Source organism: Aedes aegypti, chromosome 2, assembly GCF_002204515.2.
Source record: "Aedes aegypti strain LVP_AGWG chromosome 2, AaegL5.0 Primary Assembly, whole genome shotgun sequence".
NCBI lineage: Eukaryota > Metazoa > Arthropoda > Insecta > Diptera > Culicidae > Aedes > Aedes aegypti.
The window spans coordinates 231,596,303-231,613,653 of NC_035108.1; the positions used below are offsets into that span (position 1 = coordinate 231,596,303).

A 17,351-nucleotide genomic window follows, 5' to 3' on the forward strand; every position below is an offset into this window, starting at 1 on the left:
TATGCTTAATTTGCCACAGAATTCAATCTTTATGTGTATAACAATACTTATCAACAAAGTTCGTAACATTTTCGATGCGGAAAAGTTATTTTTTGATTGTTTAAAAAAGTTTTGTGTTTCCCATATAAGAGAAACGAAGAATTTTGTATGGAGATAGCAAGCATGTTAAAAAAAATCGGTTTAATCTAAATTTAATCGTTTTATTTCAACCAAATTATATCAAGCTTGAGCTTGAGCCCTATTTTGCATGATTGGTGGATTAGATCAAAAAAAAGTTTGATAAAATATACTTTAAATTTCATACAAACATCAATAAAACCAGAGTTTTATACAACTTTGGCGACCTGTAGCTAAAAATTGTGACGTGCTGAAACATTTCTGAGAATGGCATCAGATTCAGCAACCCCAAATTTACTAGAGACCAGGGCTGGGAAAAAATCTGAAATTCACTCTACAGTAGTCAAACAAAGCCAATCACAGTCAGCGAAGCCAGTGAAACTCACGCCCATCGCTGCTGTAGGCAAAAAGCCTTGAAAATTGCAAAACACCCGTTGCTAAGGGCAGCCCAAAAATACTGTAGAAAAATGTTCTATTTCCCGCTGCATTTCCCGCATTTAGAGCCTTCAATGACACTACTGATTTAGAGAAATATAGGCTACTTGATGAGATTCACGATTTTTAACTACTGTAGTGAGAGAGCCACGTGATTTTCGCGAAATTCAAGCCTACTACTGTTACTATTCCCAGCACTGCTAGAGACACATGGTTCCTTGAGACACGCAAAATGTCATTTTTGTTGCGCTGTGTAATTGTTGTTTCGTTATTGTTCGTTATTGCAAATTAAGCTTCTCTCATTCACCAAACATTTCTTTATCAACTTACACCGCTAGTCAAATGGAATATATTGTAACCTAAACATTTTCCGAAGTTCGGTGGTTCGTTCTCTATAAAAATTGGTGAAGATTTCACTTCTAAAACATGATTTGTTACTCGACAGATTACTATATTCCGATATCGATTAAATCTACATCCTGCGTAGTTAGATTATCCAAACAGCATGCATGCACATACGTTAGCGTGATAACGTTGAATCACTCTTCGTCTCTTATATATGTTTTCGAGTTTTTCAACAAACAGAATAATCTTTAAGTGCAAATATTTGTGATTTTTCAGATTAGGATCGGAACCAATCTCCTCTTTAATTTTTCCAATCATTTGTTTAAACGGTCTCAATATGCATACATATCTGCACGTATGTGTGACAAATGTCTCGTACAAACCCTGTGGTATATTTCTCAGAAAAAAAGAGATAGGGTAAATGTTCCAATAGTGGAGGTACTAAGCACGGTTCAACTTCATTTAACCTCTCAAAATTCAAGTAGCACAATGAATGTATATATTATTCCCAGTAAACACACGATCGTATATGGTAGGATATAATAGGACAAATGTGGAGGCGATATACGTACATTTTGCATGCAGTCTAATAGCGCATGTACGTATATCACCTCCACAATTGTACTATTATGCGCTATTGTATACGAGTTTGTGTTTACTGGGTTGTTATAACGGGAAGTAACGACCATTCACTTAATGAGAAATTGGATTTCATTGCAGTAACCATCGGCAAGTCAGTGAAAAACAATACCTCCACTATTGATATACATACTGCGTTCCTTAAGTTGAGGTAAATTTTTAATCTGTGTTCCTATAGTTGCGGTATCCGTTGTTTTCTTATGGGATCCTCCATTATAGGAACACTTTAACGCGACTATTGGTACAAGTTGAGTTACATATTTCTCAGGAGCACATAAATGTACTGACGAGCCTCCCACCAAACCGTCTCTCAGCTCATCGGAATCCTAGTGTGCTGCGTTAGACGGAGGCTCACGAAAATTCTAAAAGCGCGCGCAAGGCGATGTGCTCCCGGGGAGACTTGTCTCATGCGCTGCTCGGCGCTACGGCTCGCCATCGGTATCTAAGTTGTGAAACAACTGCTTAGTAACGAAAAGCCTCTACCAGTGTTGATAGACTCGCATTCAAAATCTCAATCAATACGCTCTCCCGTGAGAGCAAACTCATTAGAGATCTGTTTCGCAAATCTCACGCTTGAGATTTTGATGCAAAATCAACTCAATCAACTCAAACCGTAAAAAATGATTCAGTCGCAAAACCCGGCAAAAACTCGTGAAACCCGAATGTTGTTGTTTACGTTAGAAAGGATTAACATATTTTTACCAGACTAACAAGAAATTATTGCCGTGTGTGAGTAAACTGTGGAAATACGAGACAATGAGTTAAAAAGGTGAGCCAACTCATCCATGATTTTTTGACTGCTGAGTTGCATGATTGACAACTCACGCATGAAATATTTCAGTTGAGTTGTTAACAATTTAACAATTTTATTTTTAACAAAACAAGTATTTTTGTACAATAAACCATTATACCCTACAGAATTAACAGAAGCGAAATGACTAGATTGAATGAATCAATCGCTGGACTCGAATATCTGTGAAAAAGAAACTCTCGAAAATTCAATCATTTACAAACCACCCCTTCCGCTTGGAGTGAAAGGCCAATCATGTTCCGAAGAGTGATTTTCTTGCTTTGCGATGATCTGAAAAGTATATGCTCATTTCATACCGCCACGTTATTAAAGCAATCGGCAAAAAGTCTAATTATTGCAAAACGGTTTCTTATCTACTAATCACCTATCTGCAGCTTCATTCACATTCAGTATAAAGCATACGGATGAATGACCAGCTGGTATAGGTTTTGCACGCTACCCATTCCGATGTCTGATGATGAATAAAATCACCTTCAAATTTAGAAAACACTGTCTAAATTAGGACTAATAAAATTTTCAATTGCTTAAAAAACAAAAATACGTGAACTACTGAATTTAATTTCAAAATTTACTGGATTCACTTTTGTGTGAACTAGATTTTTGAATGTTTAACGACGTTCAGAAATCTTATATAAATCTATTGTACTAAGTGTACGAAAAGATTTGCAACAAAGATGCTGTAATAGTCTCAAATATGCTCAGTGGCGGCTATTGGTTACAAATACAATTACGCCCTTTTCAAATGTTGTAGCCGAAATCGACTGGTCGGTCGCCGATGCGGCAAATTAATAGAAAGTCCATAGCTAAATTACTTTTGCGCCGCGCTGTTGTGTGCACCAAAAACTGTATATTTTGGCTTTCAAAGATTGCGGGTGAATTGTTTCAATGGGAAATGCATCGTGGCTCAACGCTGTAAGTGAAATGAGTGAAAGTGCCAACAGCGCAAGGTGGAAATAATTTATTTTGGGGGAAAAGTGTGAAACGAACGTGTCGATTGGTGGAAATTTGAAATACATGATAAGGTCTGATAAAAGTCATACACTCGTGGGCAGTAAATTAATTAGATTGCCACTTTTTTACAACGTCATCAGGGATGTTGAATGAAGCAAATATACCAGATTGATTGATCGTTAACTGAAAGCTAAAAAAGTCCAACATAGAGTATTTATGTACAGTATTGGGGATAACCCATTTCATTTTTTCCATAAAAAGTTGACTTTGGAGGATGGTGCGTAGAGTCCTGATACTCACGGCATTTCTGGAGGATTTGCCGCACGAAAAAGATCTGGTCTGTTGTCGAGCGGCCGTCAATGAAACCTGCTTGGGGGCGGTCCATTTATTACGTAAGACAATTTTTGGGATTTTTCAACCCCCCCTCCCCCAACACCTTTTGTATGAAAATAAAAAATAATTTGTATGGCGCGTAAGAAATCTCAAACCCTCCCTCCCACCATAAACTCTTACGTAATTAATGAATGGCCCCTTGATAACTTCGGCGTTTAGGACGGTGATTGCACGATAATTTTCACACTCCAGTTTGTCACCCTTTTTGAAGATGGGGCATATTACGCCTTGTTTCCACTCTTCCGGTAGCTGTTCCGTCTCCTAAATTCTGACTATCAGCCGATGCAGACAAACGGCCAACCTCTCCTTGTTGAGTTCGGCTTCTATATCATCCTTACTAGTGACCTTGTGGCTGTTGAATGACGTCCTTAACTTCCCCATCGTGGGAGCAGGTTGGTTTCAAATGTCCGCTGTTCTGACGTAGCCATCACCTTCGCATTTACGCTAGGCCTACACATCGTGTAGATGTTCAGGCCTAACATAAATGCTAAATTCATATTCAATGTTGAAATTTCTTTTATGAATCGAAATCTAGTAGAACGTTTCACATTTTCGCAGAACACATCTAGTCCCTAGACCCTACCAGGAAATTATGTTTTGCTATGGGTAAGTCGGGGAGTTGTTGTCCAGATTTGGTTTTCAGAACATAACTATGGATAGATTCTTAAATTTTATTATGTATTTTTATCAGACAATCAAATTGAACAACTAGCGGGAAAGCACTTATTTTGAATCTACAAGAATTCTGTGACGGATTTTCATACAAAGTAGGAACAAATCTTATGAATGGGTAAAAAACTAGTGGTGGGTCAAAAATTAATGCCAAAGGATTTTTTAAGTCTCAACATCATGTTGACAATATGTCGGTTTAGAGAAAATGTAAAAAAACGATGCTATTCAATTTGATAGGGAGTTGGTTAGAATAAAATAAATATTGTGAAAGTAAAGTATTTTAAAGTAAGCAAGTACATAGCAAAGAACTGTGACGAACTATATTTGAAAATTTCAATGTCCTGTATTTTTTTTTTAATAACTTTATCTCATTATTATTTAAGACATTCGGCCGCTGAAACACAGAATTTGCTCTTGTTGCTATGCCATTTGAAAGGTTCTGTGTTTTTGGTTTTCGTTTGGATTAAATTTAAAACTAATTAAGCTAATACGAGATGCGAATACAGATGTTTATTTAGTTTTTCGTTTGTTTTTTTTTTTCTTTTAATGCTTAGTCAGGTTTTTAGTTAATTTAGGAAGATTGCGTTTTAGACTTATCATTAATTTATTGAATTGATTGAAGCTTACATCAAAACAGTGATACGAGGAACCCGTTTGTGTCCGGAGAATCTATATAAATAAAAATGGAGTCGTGTTTGTATGTCACGAAATAACTTGAGAACAGGACATCCGATTTTCACAATTCTTTCACTGTTGTCTTCTTGAAGGGCTCCGACGTGTTCGTGTGACAAAAAAGTTTAGGGAAGCTATCGGAAAATTTGGTAAAACGGGGGGAGTACTAATATGTCATTTCGTATAGGAGATACCATGACATTTTTCAACAGCCTACTTGATGACTCGATGGCAAGACGAAGTTTGTCGGGACCACTAGTAAATGATAATTTAAGAAAAATCAAATTAATTTGATTGGGTCAAGAATTTGGTGAGATCTTTCCTATATACACTCCCGTGCAAAAGTTTGGGTTCACCCCTTAGTATGAATCGTGCAAAAGTTTGGGTTTACCTGAGATGCACACAAATCATTTTTGTCAATATCTTTGCCATGTTTCAACCTATTCAAATATTCATAGCTTATTCAAACTCAAATAATCATGCGAATATGATCGGTTTGAGATTTTACAGAATTATCGTGTTATAAGTTCAGGATCCTCGACCACGTTTTGATCGATGGACGGCACTTCTCCGACATAACCGACGTCAGAACCTATCGTGGCGCTAACATTGACTCCGACCACTACCTGGTGATGGTGAAACTGCGCCCAAAACTATCCGTCATCAATGATGTACGGTACCGACGCCCGCCCCGGTACAATCTCGAGCGGCTGAAACAACCGGATATCGCCAATGCGTACGCGCAGCATCTTGAGGCAGCGTTGCCGGATGAGGGCGAGCTCGATAGGGCCCCTCTTGAGGACTGCTGGAGGACAGTCAAAGCAGCCATTAACAACGCTGCCGAAAGCGTTGTCGGATATGTGGAACGGAGCTCAAGAAACGATTGGTTCGAAACGATGGAGTTGCTGTACCGTTCTCAAGAAACGCGGAAGTTCGATCAGAAGCTCAACACATCCCGCAAAGGCTTCGTGCCGCGAGCTGAGATGTGCCGGGATAAGGATGGGAGCATCTTGACGAACGGACGCGAGGTGATCGAAAGGTGGAAGCAGCACTACGATGAACACCTGAATGGCGCAGAGAACACAGGCACAGAAGGCCAAGACAGCGGAGGCGATGGCTACGTCAGCACAGCGGACAGCGGAAATCAACCAGCTCCCACGATGGGGGAAGTTAAGGATGCCATTCAACAGCTCAAGAACAACAAGGCCGCTGGCAAGGATGGTATCGGAGCCGAACTCATCAAGATGGGCCCGGATAGGTTGGCCGCTTGTCTGCATCGGCTGATAGTCAGAATCTGGGAAACGGAACAGCTACCGGAGGAGTGGAAGCAAGGCGTTATATGCCCTATCTACAAAAAGGGCGACAAACTGGAGTGTGAAAATTATCGTGCAATCACCATCCTAAACGCCGCCTACAAAGTGCTATCCCAGATTCTCTTCCGTCGTCTATCACCTATAGCAAACGAGTTCGTGGGAAGTTATCAAGCAGGTTTCATCGACGGCCGCTCGACAACGGACCAGATCTTTTCCGTGCGGCAAATCCTCCAGAAATGCCGTGAGTACCAGGTCCCTACGCACCATTTGTTCATCGATTTCAAGGCGGCATACGATAGTATCGACCGCATAGAGCTATGGAAAATCATGGACGAGAACAGCTTTCCCGGGAAGCTCACAAGATTGATCAGAGCAACGATGGACGGTGTGCAAAACTGCGTGAAGATCTCGGGCGAACACTCCAGTTCGTTCGAGTCTCGGCGGGGACTACGACAGGGCGACGGACTTTCGTGCCTGCTGTTCAATATTGCGCTTGAAGGTGTCATGCGGAGAGCCGGACTTAACAGTCGAGGCACGATTTTCACGAGATCCGGACAATTTGTTTGCTTCGCGGACGACATGGATATTATTGGGAGAAAATTTGAAACGGTGGCAGATTTGTTCACCCGCCTGAAACGCGAAGCAACAAGAGTCGGGCTAATGGTGAATGCGTCGAAAACAAAGTACATGCTGGTTGGCGGAACTGAGCGCGACAGGGCCCGCCTAGGAAGCAGTGTTACGATTGACGGGGATACCTTCGAGGTGGTGGACGAGTTCGTCTACCTCGGATCCTTGTTGACGGCTGACAACAATGTTAGTCGGGAAATACGAAGGCGCATCATCAGCGGAAGTCGTGCCTACTATGGGCTCCAGAAGAAACTGCGGTCAAGAAAGATTCGCCCCCGCACCAAATGCACGATGTACAAAACGCTCATAAGACCGGTAGTCCTCTATGGGCATGAGGCGTGGACTATGCTCGAGGAGGACTTGCAAGCCCTTGGGGTTTTCGAACGCCGAGTGCTAAGGACGATCTTCGGCGGCGTTCAGGAGAACGGCGTGTGGCGGCGAAGGATGAACCACGAGCTCGCTCAACTCTACGGCGAACCCAGTATCGTGAAGGTAGCTAAAGCTGGAAGGATACGCTGCGCAGGGCATGTTGTAAGAATGCCGGACAACAGCCCTGTAAAGATGGTGTTCGCAACGAATCCGGTCGGAACAAGAAGGCGTGGGGCGCAGCGAGCGAGGTGGATTGACCAGGTACACCAGGACCTGGAGAGCGTGGGTCACAGTCGAGGATGGAGAGAAGCGGCCATGAACCGAGGAAATTGGCGAAAAATTGTTGGCGAGGCTTTATCAAGATAATTGATGTAAAGCCAAATAAGTAAGTAAGTAAGTAAGTAAGTAAGTTCAGGATCCAAACTTTTGAACGATGACTTGAATGACTGTTTCATTGATTTTGAATAGTTTTCAGATTTTTCCGCCAAAATTTTGAGAGAGCTCTTCAAAGAGTATAAGATTACGATTCTAATGACACATTGTTTTAAAATTATGATCGATCCAATACTGAAGAAATTAGCCATGTTTTTTTAGTGTGTTTTTTATGTCACAAATTTAAGTAAAAATTAAGTAAACAAAACACGAAAAATGTTTAAGAAAAAATACCTACGAAGAAAGAATAACTCATCGCCTTTCGAATTCGCCATAGAGGGTTTTGATTGGACGTGTAATCACAGAGATACGGATAAAAAACCCTTTTGTATGTTTTATAGGGATGAACCCAAACTTTTGCACGGGAGTGTAGATATAACGCTTATATAACTTTTTCATTGATTTGATACTATGTATTAATTCGCCATTTTTTACCTCCTTCATTTATGCAAGTTGTTTCTATTCCGAGCGCTTCTGTTAGTAGTTGTAACGACTATTATAAAGTAAAAGCACTTGTAAGGACGTAGCCAGGAGTGTGAGGAGGAGTGATTTTACTGCATTGCACGTTTTGGCGAAATAGTGTAGTGAAATGCTCATCTTTGCAACTCCACCTGCGACTTGTACAAGTGTTCATGCTTTGCTATGCTAACTTTATCTTATTATTATTTGAGGTATACTTCAGAATTGTTGTAGCTTGATTTATTGTAACTCGTGATCAATCTCATGTTTTTAGTATACATCATACAGACCTTTGCCATTAGCTTCGCAACATGATTTTCTGATATGTATCATCTTACTGGCAAAATAACATATAGGGAAAGTGTACCAGTTATGGCCATAGTGGTTCCCTATTTGGCCATATGTAAAATTTGAATAACTTTCACATTTTAAATCTTTTTATCTTTTTGAATGTTTTTACAGCAAGATATTTGTTAAATCTAACTACTACAAAACACAAACATTTTAAAAATTTGAAGACATTAAATTAATCACGTATGGCGAAATAGGGAACCACTATGTCCATAACTGATACACCTACCCTATGTCAATGTGCCAAGAATGTGAAAGCATAAAAATTGTTTGTTTTTTTTGCGTCGTCGCCGAAGATTTTTTTTCTCGTTTTAGTTTGCACGCGTTCTGAGTCGGGTTTTCGCGTCGCCGGAGTGCTCTAGTGAAATGAACATGCTGATTAAAGTAGCTGACAGCTGCTCAATTAATAATTGGATGATCAATTTGGTGAGCTCGTTTCAAGCTTTTATCTTGAATGTATGATATATTATGAAACGTATGTTTATCATGACAACGGTGGGAATGTTACTTGGGTGAATTGATTTAAAAAAAAAAAAGTTCGTCACTGTAAGTGTCGACATAAAGTCATGTACATTATCTCCTAAAACCTTATACTTTTCCTTTTACCTGATTTGTATCATTATAAAACATAACTAAAACTATCGACTTACCGTATGTTCAGGTTGTCTTTAGAGTACTTATAGGTGAACTGATGTTGCATGAATCGCATAACTTATCAATGTGAATCTTGAACATCTCTACCCACTAACATGACAACCATGGAGTTGTGCTGAGGTGATCTCGATCTCTAGTAACAATGGATGTCACGCTAACATTCCTTCCCTTCCCCGCTGACCGTAAGGACGTGGCCGGCGCCGTTATTGACCTTATAATGTTTGGAGTTCTAGGAAGTGAACATTGAATATGGAAAGCTACTCCCAAGCTACATCTCGTGATTCCTTGTGCAAATTCGATTATTCTGGTCAATCACGGAGTTTCAACTACAAATTATTGTACTACCATCAATGCTTATGCTTATTCTTATGTCAATGTGCCGAAAATGTAAATATAGCTTGCGTTCAATGTACGATACATTTGACGTATTTCTAAATAAGAGATGGGTCCAAATTTTCCAGTAATTCAGGAAACTTTATTTCGCTTTTTTTTTGCTTTGCCAAATGTACAAATATTTGGCTAGGCATAGATCATCAGACAAATATCGGTTTGAACACTGACAATATGTTTGCGATGTCAATCATTTCTGCACCAATCCAAGCTAAATATTTGTGATTAATTTCACATAGGCGCACTTGTTCTATTTTGGACTATTTTGTTCTCTTCGTCATAGGATGTTTTCGCCAGCCGAATCGTCTGAAATCCAACTGAGAGGTGCATTTTTATGCGAAAAATATTACAAATTTTTTTTTTTTTTGAAAATCCTCCAAAACGAGCAAAATAAAGCTGTCAGGTTACTGATTGCAATTCCGAAAATTTTAAACAAGTTTATATAACAGACACAAAATTATAAAGTTTTCCAAAACCACTCAAAAAAGTTTTTTTTTTGAGTTCTGTTCGCATTAATACAAGCAAACTACTCCAAAAATACAAAAATACATAGATTTTTTTACACTCTGAGCAATTATGGTGCGATCAAGTATCTCCGGAAATCAAGTCTACCCAGTCTCTCCTACTTAGAAAATGCATCCCTTTCATTGATTTGAGCAGCGAAGTGCAATTCTTGCCGACTGTAGACATTGAACGTGATCCTATTTTTGGAATTTCTGCCATGTCCGTTAACGAAGACAGTATCTCTGCTACATCAATGTGTGCAAATAAACGCATAAAATTGGCTAGAATTTTTACCACATGTATGGTACTGTTTTAACTGCCACAAGCATTCTAGATGCCGTGAAGGCTTTATTCGCGATTCTAAAAATAAACAAATTTCTCAGATTGAATCTATACGGTGCTTATATTACAAACAAAAGCGCATTCCACCGGCACCGTTTCGTAAAAACTTTTCAACGGGAAACAAACTACCCAATAACTAACATGGCCGTAGTGGCATACCTGTCTCAAGTGAACAGGAATCCAGGCAAAAATGGAACTAATATGCGATTACAGTTCCACAACAGTTTCTCAACACAAATTGCATTGATAAGCGTATCAATTATCAACTTTTCATGTGCACATGTTTTTAAAAATAAGTTATATTGCGGAATTATCGGAAGGAAGAATGTCAGAAAGTGGAAAACATAAACAGAAGGCAGAAAGATCGTAGTACTCCGAGGTCCGAAAGGAGGAACGGCAAGAAATAAATAGATCTGGAACAAAAGTCAGAAATTTTGCAAATTGATCGAAATCGTACAAAAAGTTTTAGATTGTAAATCAATAGTAAGTTGCTTGTTAATCAATAGTTACACTATTGTATCAACAATTAAACGCCTAATATATTCTAATAAGTTCCTGATCTCATTTCAATTATTACTTTGTTGAGCTGAATCGGTTTATGTTGAATTCGTTTAAAAGTGATGGTGCTCTACAGACACCCTGAGCGCTAAAGGGTTAAAGTAGAAAAATATCCTTTCATTTCTGTATGTTTGGTAGTTTCTACTTCTCGGTCATCTTTGTTATTTTCTGTTTTCTGCTATTTTCCCTCTTTGGATACACTTTGCCCTCGATTGTTTGTTCTGATCATCTGTGTCTTGTAATCTTGCGCTTTTTGGCCTATATGGTATTCTCTGCCTTCTGCCTTGTGTTTTTTTTGTCCTTCTGAAAACCCATCGAATGTGACGGATATGAAAGAAATGTTTGCCAATGAATAAACATGCATTTTTGTAGCTTATGACACTTTATGAAGTTCAGCATTACTGCGTTAGGCTCTACAATGACATTTCAAGAAAGTAAATTAACGTATGTTTGAACAAACCAAATTTTGTATATTTGACTTATTCGTCATTTAATTTCAATGTGTTTTCTTCTTTACTTTTCCAGAGTGTGCAGATTCCATAGCCGAACAACTAGTCGAACGTGCAAGGAAAGGGACATCGGACAATATCACTGTTGTGGTAGTTCTCTTTAAGGACCCTCATCTAATTGCTAAGTCACCCTGGCTAAATAAAATGGAAGCAACGTATGAGAAAAATAATACCGACAATACTTTCGACAATGATGTGAGTATCTATCTAAAGAACGTAAAATTCCATAGTAGGTTTACCAGAGAGTGACCAATCGACCAAGTTTTCAGTTTGAACAGCTTTATGATTTCCTTGAATCGACAAACTTATCAAAGAAATTTTTAGAAACGATTAACTATTCAAGTTTCTAAGTAATTCCGTTAGTTATTCTTCTAATGATTCCACCTTTGTAAACAGCTCTTGTTGACTCAACACTTTTATACTAAGATATAATTTATATTTTTGTGTCCTTAATCCTTCTAGAAAATAAGACAATATTCATATCCAATTTTCTCTATAATATCAGTAGATTGATTTATCTGGAAATGATAGAATTAGTTTTGATAATCTCACCATAGTAGGAGAGATCCCCAGCGACGGACAGCACCAAATACTGGACTTTGACGGATAATGTTGAGATAATGATCCAATTAACCCTTAGAAGGCCGTGGACGACCTTGTTATACTATTTTGCTCATATCTTTTGGCTCAATAGAGCAATTCTCAAAATTAGTGGATTAGTTGCACCTCCACATCCACAATGATTTTGATACCGGTGGCAAATTCGGATTCACGGCCAGAAATGTAGTGTACACCTCCTATTCCACGAGTGGGATTGTAAATGAATAAAGTATGTATTAAGTCTAGCGATTGCATGTGGACCATTTTTTGACAGCAATAATCACTTGACTATTTGACATGTTCAGATATAGGAGGACGAAATTTTCATTATGCGATTTTTGTGTATATTCCGGATTTTACTACCGGAGCTACTGCCCTGGGCTTGGGATTATATTTTCCAGGGAGCGATGAGTTTTGATAATTGATCGCTGTTGTTAGTAGCTTTGATTAGATGTTAGGTGAATTTCAAAGCAATGGCAGCCTTTTTATTACAAAATTTAGATTTTGTCTTCTGACCTAAAGATTCTGGTTAAACTACTGCATAGTACGGCTATCACTCATCAAAATTACTTTCACTTCGGGAAAATATAATTTCAAACTGGCGAGAAGATTACGAACTGAGGGTGGGTTAGGAGCACAGTCAGACCCTTGAATGTGCAATGTGGGGTAATAATTGGGAATGCCATTGACGGTTTGTAATCTTCTACGAGGTTTTCGAAAACCAACAGGGCGCGTGCACCGGGTTGCGGATAAGAGCAAAGGGAGATCAATAGCATCTACTTAAAATAATAGAGCAAAAAGCCGTTCCATGATTAGGTAATGTTTAGCGATCTTCTATGGTGTTCTAGTACTATAAAATTATTCACTCACTGAGAATTCTGACCTTGATAATATCAATAGTGCTAAACATAAAATAATACCTAATACTCAATAAGTACAAGGTAGTTTCAATGTAGTAATAAATGAAACAAAATCAATTTTCTATACTTGACAAGGTTTTGAAGACAATCAATGAGTGAAAAAACTACCTATTAGAAAAGCCACATCAGCTAAGGCTATACATATACAAATGTTGGTCATAGGGTCATGGCGAGCATTCGGTATGTATGTCTATGACTGATTCTGATCTAATAGGGGCACTAGAAGACCACGCGGACAATTTCGAATCAAATTATTTTTATACATCGGTCTTATGATCCGAAAGGCTCAGCTATGCTGTAATGTCATTTTTCAATTCATTAGTGCTGTTTAATTGTTTATTATTCTCACAAAACTACATAATTATTCATTACTAATCACTGTTCCTAATTCTCTCTTTCTCACCTTCTTATCTGTTGCATGATTATGATCATTACTAATATAATGCATGAGCATGCACAATAAGAATAATTTCAGAATTGTAAGCAGTCAATGGATAACTGGATAGAATAGCTTCGAAAAAGAAGCTCAAAACAGAATAATTCTGGTCAGGGAAGTATGACCATCATGAGTAAGTAAGACATTTCATTTTAATATCAAATATTTTTATATAAATCAGCACCGCCAATCAGTGAACTGAATTATAATTTTATATCTGTACATGATAAAAACAGATAAAGTTTGTACAGTTGTCACCATCGATTGAATTGCGTTCTTTTTAGTAATGTTCAATCATTAGCAAAAGCTTCTAAAGCGTCGCATCGTGCCATCAGCAGTTCTTAGCATCACTCTCATATTGTTATAAATTTCTATAAAGAGATCAGCTAATTCTTTCTTACTTGTACAATTGTTTGGAATTTTAACAAATCAAACCAAACTCCAAATCTCAAATTAAATTGCTCTCAGCACATTTACATTTTGCAGCATTAATCGCATTACTGTGTCAAGTCTTCTCCAATTTCCTATACCCTACCCCAACCCTTCCTATCATTTCCGATGGTGTTCAAGTGGTCCGCATAGACTATTACGGCCATTACCTATCCCTTCCCCCGGCTTTGGACTGACTTGCGCTCTCATTGCCCCACCAAACGCTGCAAAATGAAAATGAAAAATGAAAATATTCCGGATTTTACTACCGGAGCTACTGAACAGAACCTAATGTCCAGAAGGTCAATAATTTACCTACAATAGTTTTAATTTGCTGAAACAGTGTTTTTCTTAAATTTTGAATAATGATTATTTTCTAATGGTAATACTTGGCCTATTGATACCGAAAACGGGGTTCTAAAACTAGGCCTAAAATGGTCACCATTATTCAATATGATCAGATTTCAATGACCAATCTTTTGTCGAGTAATTCTGATTTCTATGGAAAATAAAATTGAAATTGGGGCGGTTCTCTAAAATCGCATAATCGCGCCACCTTTGTCAAATGGTCAAGTGATTATTGTGATCCGAAAATTGTCCACATGCAATCGCTAGACTTGTTACATACTGTATTCATATACGTTGACATAAGTGCATTCGAAGTATACTAAAACTTGACTAAGAATCACTCTTAAAAAAATAGGTGTGCACTACATTTCCGGCCGTGTATTGGCCACCGGTATCCAAATCCTTGTGGATGCATTTGGATGTGCAACTGCACAAAACCGTTAAAATTTTGGAAATTGATCTATCAAGTCAAAAGATATAAGTACAAACGCGGAACAAAGTCGTCCACGCCTTTTAAGGCTAAGATGCTCTATTAGAACAAAAGCTGTTACAGAAAGCATGATTGATTTGGCAATTAACCATATTTTTTGGTAGAAGTTGATTTCTTGGGTCAAATTCAGGAATATTTTTGAAATTTGTCAGTTTCTAGCGTAAACCAAACAAATGATGGAGGTATCCTAGAAAAAAAAAATTGCGCAGCGAATCACTGATATAACTTTTGTTTTATTTATTGGAAGAATCGGGGCCGAAGAAATTGCCAGAGTAATTCTCGAAAATCCCTGGATACAGATTTGAAATATTAATAATTAAAAAATAGTTAGGGACATTCAAACGGCGTTTCCAGGGAAATTTTTAAAAGGTTTTCTCGGGGAATATCTGGCAAAGTTCTTCAAATAAATCTTTGAGAGAATCCTGGTGTTATTTTCTAATGTCATTGATGTGGCGATACCTGAAAAATAAGAAAAATCTCAGTATTAAATGAACAATGAGAATCCTAAAAGGAACTCCTTAAGAAAAATCTGAATGCACATCTGTAGGAATTTAGAAACTTCCTAGAAAAAGGAAACAAAAATTTTATGTTTAGTATTAGACTATTTAATTCCACTAGAGTTTGTATCCTTTGACAGTATGTCGACCGCAACTGTAAGGCCGTCTTCAGCGTCGTGTACTAGATTCGAATTGTGGAAATCCATCGTAACCACACATTTTATACTCAAACTAGGTGTAAATCCATAAATTCCTCCCCTTTTTGGCGGGATTCAAATTCACGATCATCAACTTAGTCATACAGAATAGTTATTTGGTTGAGGGCCCAAATATATGCTATCGTTACTTTTTTAACCCCTCTACCGGCAGCTTCATTTTTTACTGCAAAAATAATATTAAAATCGCGATAACTTTTTTATTTCTCGATATTTTTGCACAATTTTCTCACAAGTTCTTAAAAAACTCTTCTAGTTTAAGAATCTGTCTTAAACTTGATCATTGGTCATCTGGATCTAAAGATATTCCAAAATTCCTTGGGGGACCGACGCGTAACCATAACCCCTCGTTGATTTCTCAGCCTATAGAATCTTTATCGTACTCGGATATTCTCTTTTCGGAACAAAACATTAATGAGAGTATGTTGTGAAAAAATGAAGTGATTTGGTGCAGCCGTCTTTGAGTAATGAGCATTTGGTTTCTGGTACCACGCTGGTCAAATAAAAATCTTGAAAACTTCAAAAAACATCATACCGTAATTTTCAAATATCTTTAAGAATTCTTGATCGATTTGTATGATTTTTTCAGACAAGCTCCTTATTACTTGGTATTATATAGTTCACATTTTATTTTTCTGATGAATTGGCCAAAAACAAAATGGCCGCCGAAGACATTTTATATGGAGAATGTCGGTCCCCCAAGGAACATCGGAATATCTTCAAAACCAGATCTCCAATGATTGATATCGACACGGATTCTTAACCTAGAAGAGTTTTTTGTAAAAAAAAATGATGCAGAAATATTGAAAACTTGTGAAAAAAAATATGCAGAAATATTGTGTGGAGACTTGTGAAAAAAATGATGCAGAAATATTGAAAAACAAAAAAGTTATAACGATTTGAATATTTATTTGCGGTAAAATATGAAGCTGCCGGTAGAGGGATTAATCGTATCTTCCAAAAACAAATAGTATTAAAAATTGTTATGGTTGTTGTTAACAACGAAGTTCTGGACGGAGAAGAATAAACATACAAAAATTTACAATGTTAACTAAGTATGGATACTAACCTGTGTATATTGTAATGTTATTTTCAGACTGCACATTTCAAATTCAGCAACATGGACGGAGGACTTGACATTTCTTCAGATATACTTGATTCCAACGAGTTAGAAGAACATCAGGTAATTCAAACCAACATTTGTTTTATTTATTTGAGCTGTTTATTTTGTTTTTCATTTTCTGCGAGGGCTGTTTTACCACGTAGCATCCGTTTGTGTCGAATTTGCGCGGGTCTCTTCAATAGAGCTACCAATCGTATAGCTAGTTATATAATTTGAAACTACGCAGAAAAATCTAATGTAAAATGTTTGACGTAAAGTCAACAAGAATTCCACATGTTTTCTTTGCAAACAGTGAATAAATTTAATTTATTAAATTGAATGAAAAAATATTGCTATTTGTGCATTGTATCCGACCCTGTTTTGGACGCACTCCAGTTAGTAAAAGCATTTTTGTGGAGAAACCTGGAATTTGAGTAGATGAAAAACCGAATTTAGTAGGGAGACTTACGGCTTCGGCACCATTCGACTATTATCGGCAACCAAATTTTAAACGCCAAATCACAGTATTTTTCTGTCAAAACACACCAATGAAAATATTCAGATGACTCTTTGCTCTGCCAGCTTCCCGCTGACGAGATTTTCGAGACATACAATATCCTCAGAGTATCATCAATTCAAATGAACACGCCTCAAAATGCGACTGATTTGGAGCTGCCGAACAGATTCGCCTGCAGCGCTTATGGGAAAGTTGCCGACAATAGTCACACTGGCATGAGGAGTTCGCAGCGTTGTAAAAACGTTTCCAGAAAA

General features: G+C 37.8%; 1 protein-coding gene across 1 annotated transcript in view; it reads left to right on the forward strand.

Moving 5' to 3' along the window:
* Window positions 1–17,351, forward strand: part of LOC5574376 (serine-rich adhesin for platelets) — a 148,525-nt gene that overhangs the window by 85,704 nt on the left and 45,470 nt on the right. The window contains exons 7-8 of the mRNA XM_021844390.1: window positions 11,560–11,738; window positions 16,575–16,661. Of these exons, the coding sequence (XP_021700082.1) occupies window positions 11,560–11,738; window positions 16,575–16,661 (266 nt within the window). The remainder of the gene's footprint in view (window positions 1–11,559; window positions 11,739–16,574; window positions 16,662–17,351) is intronic.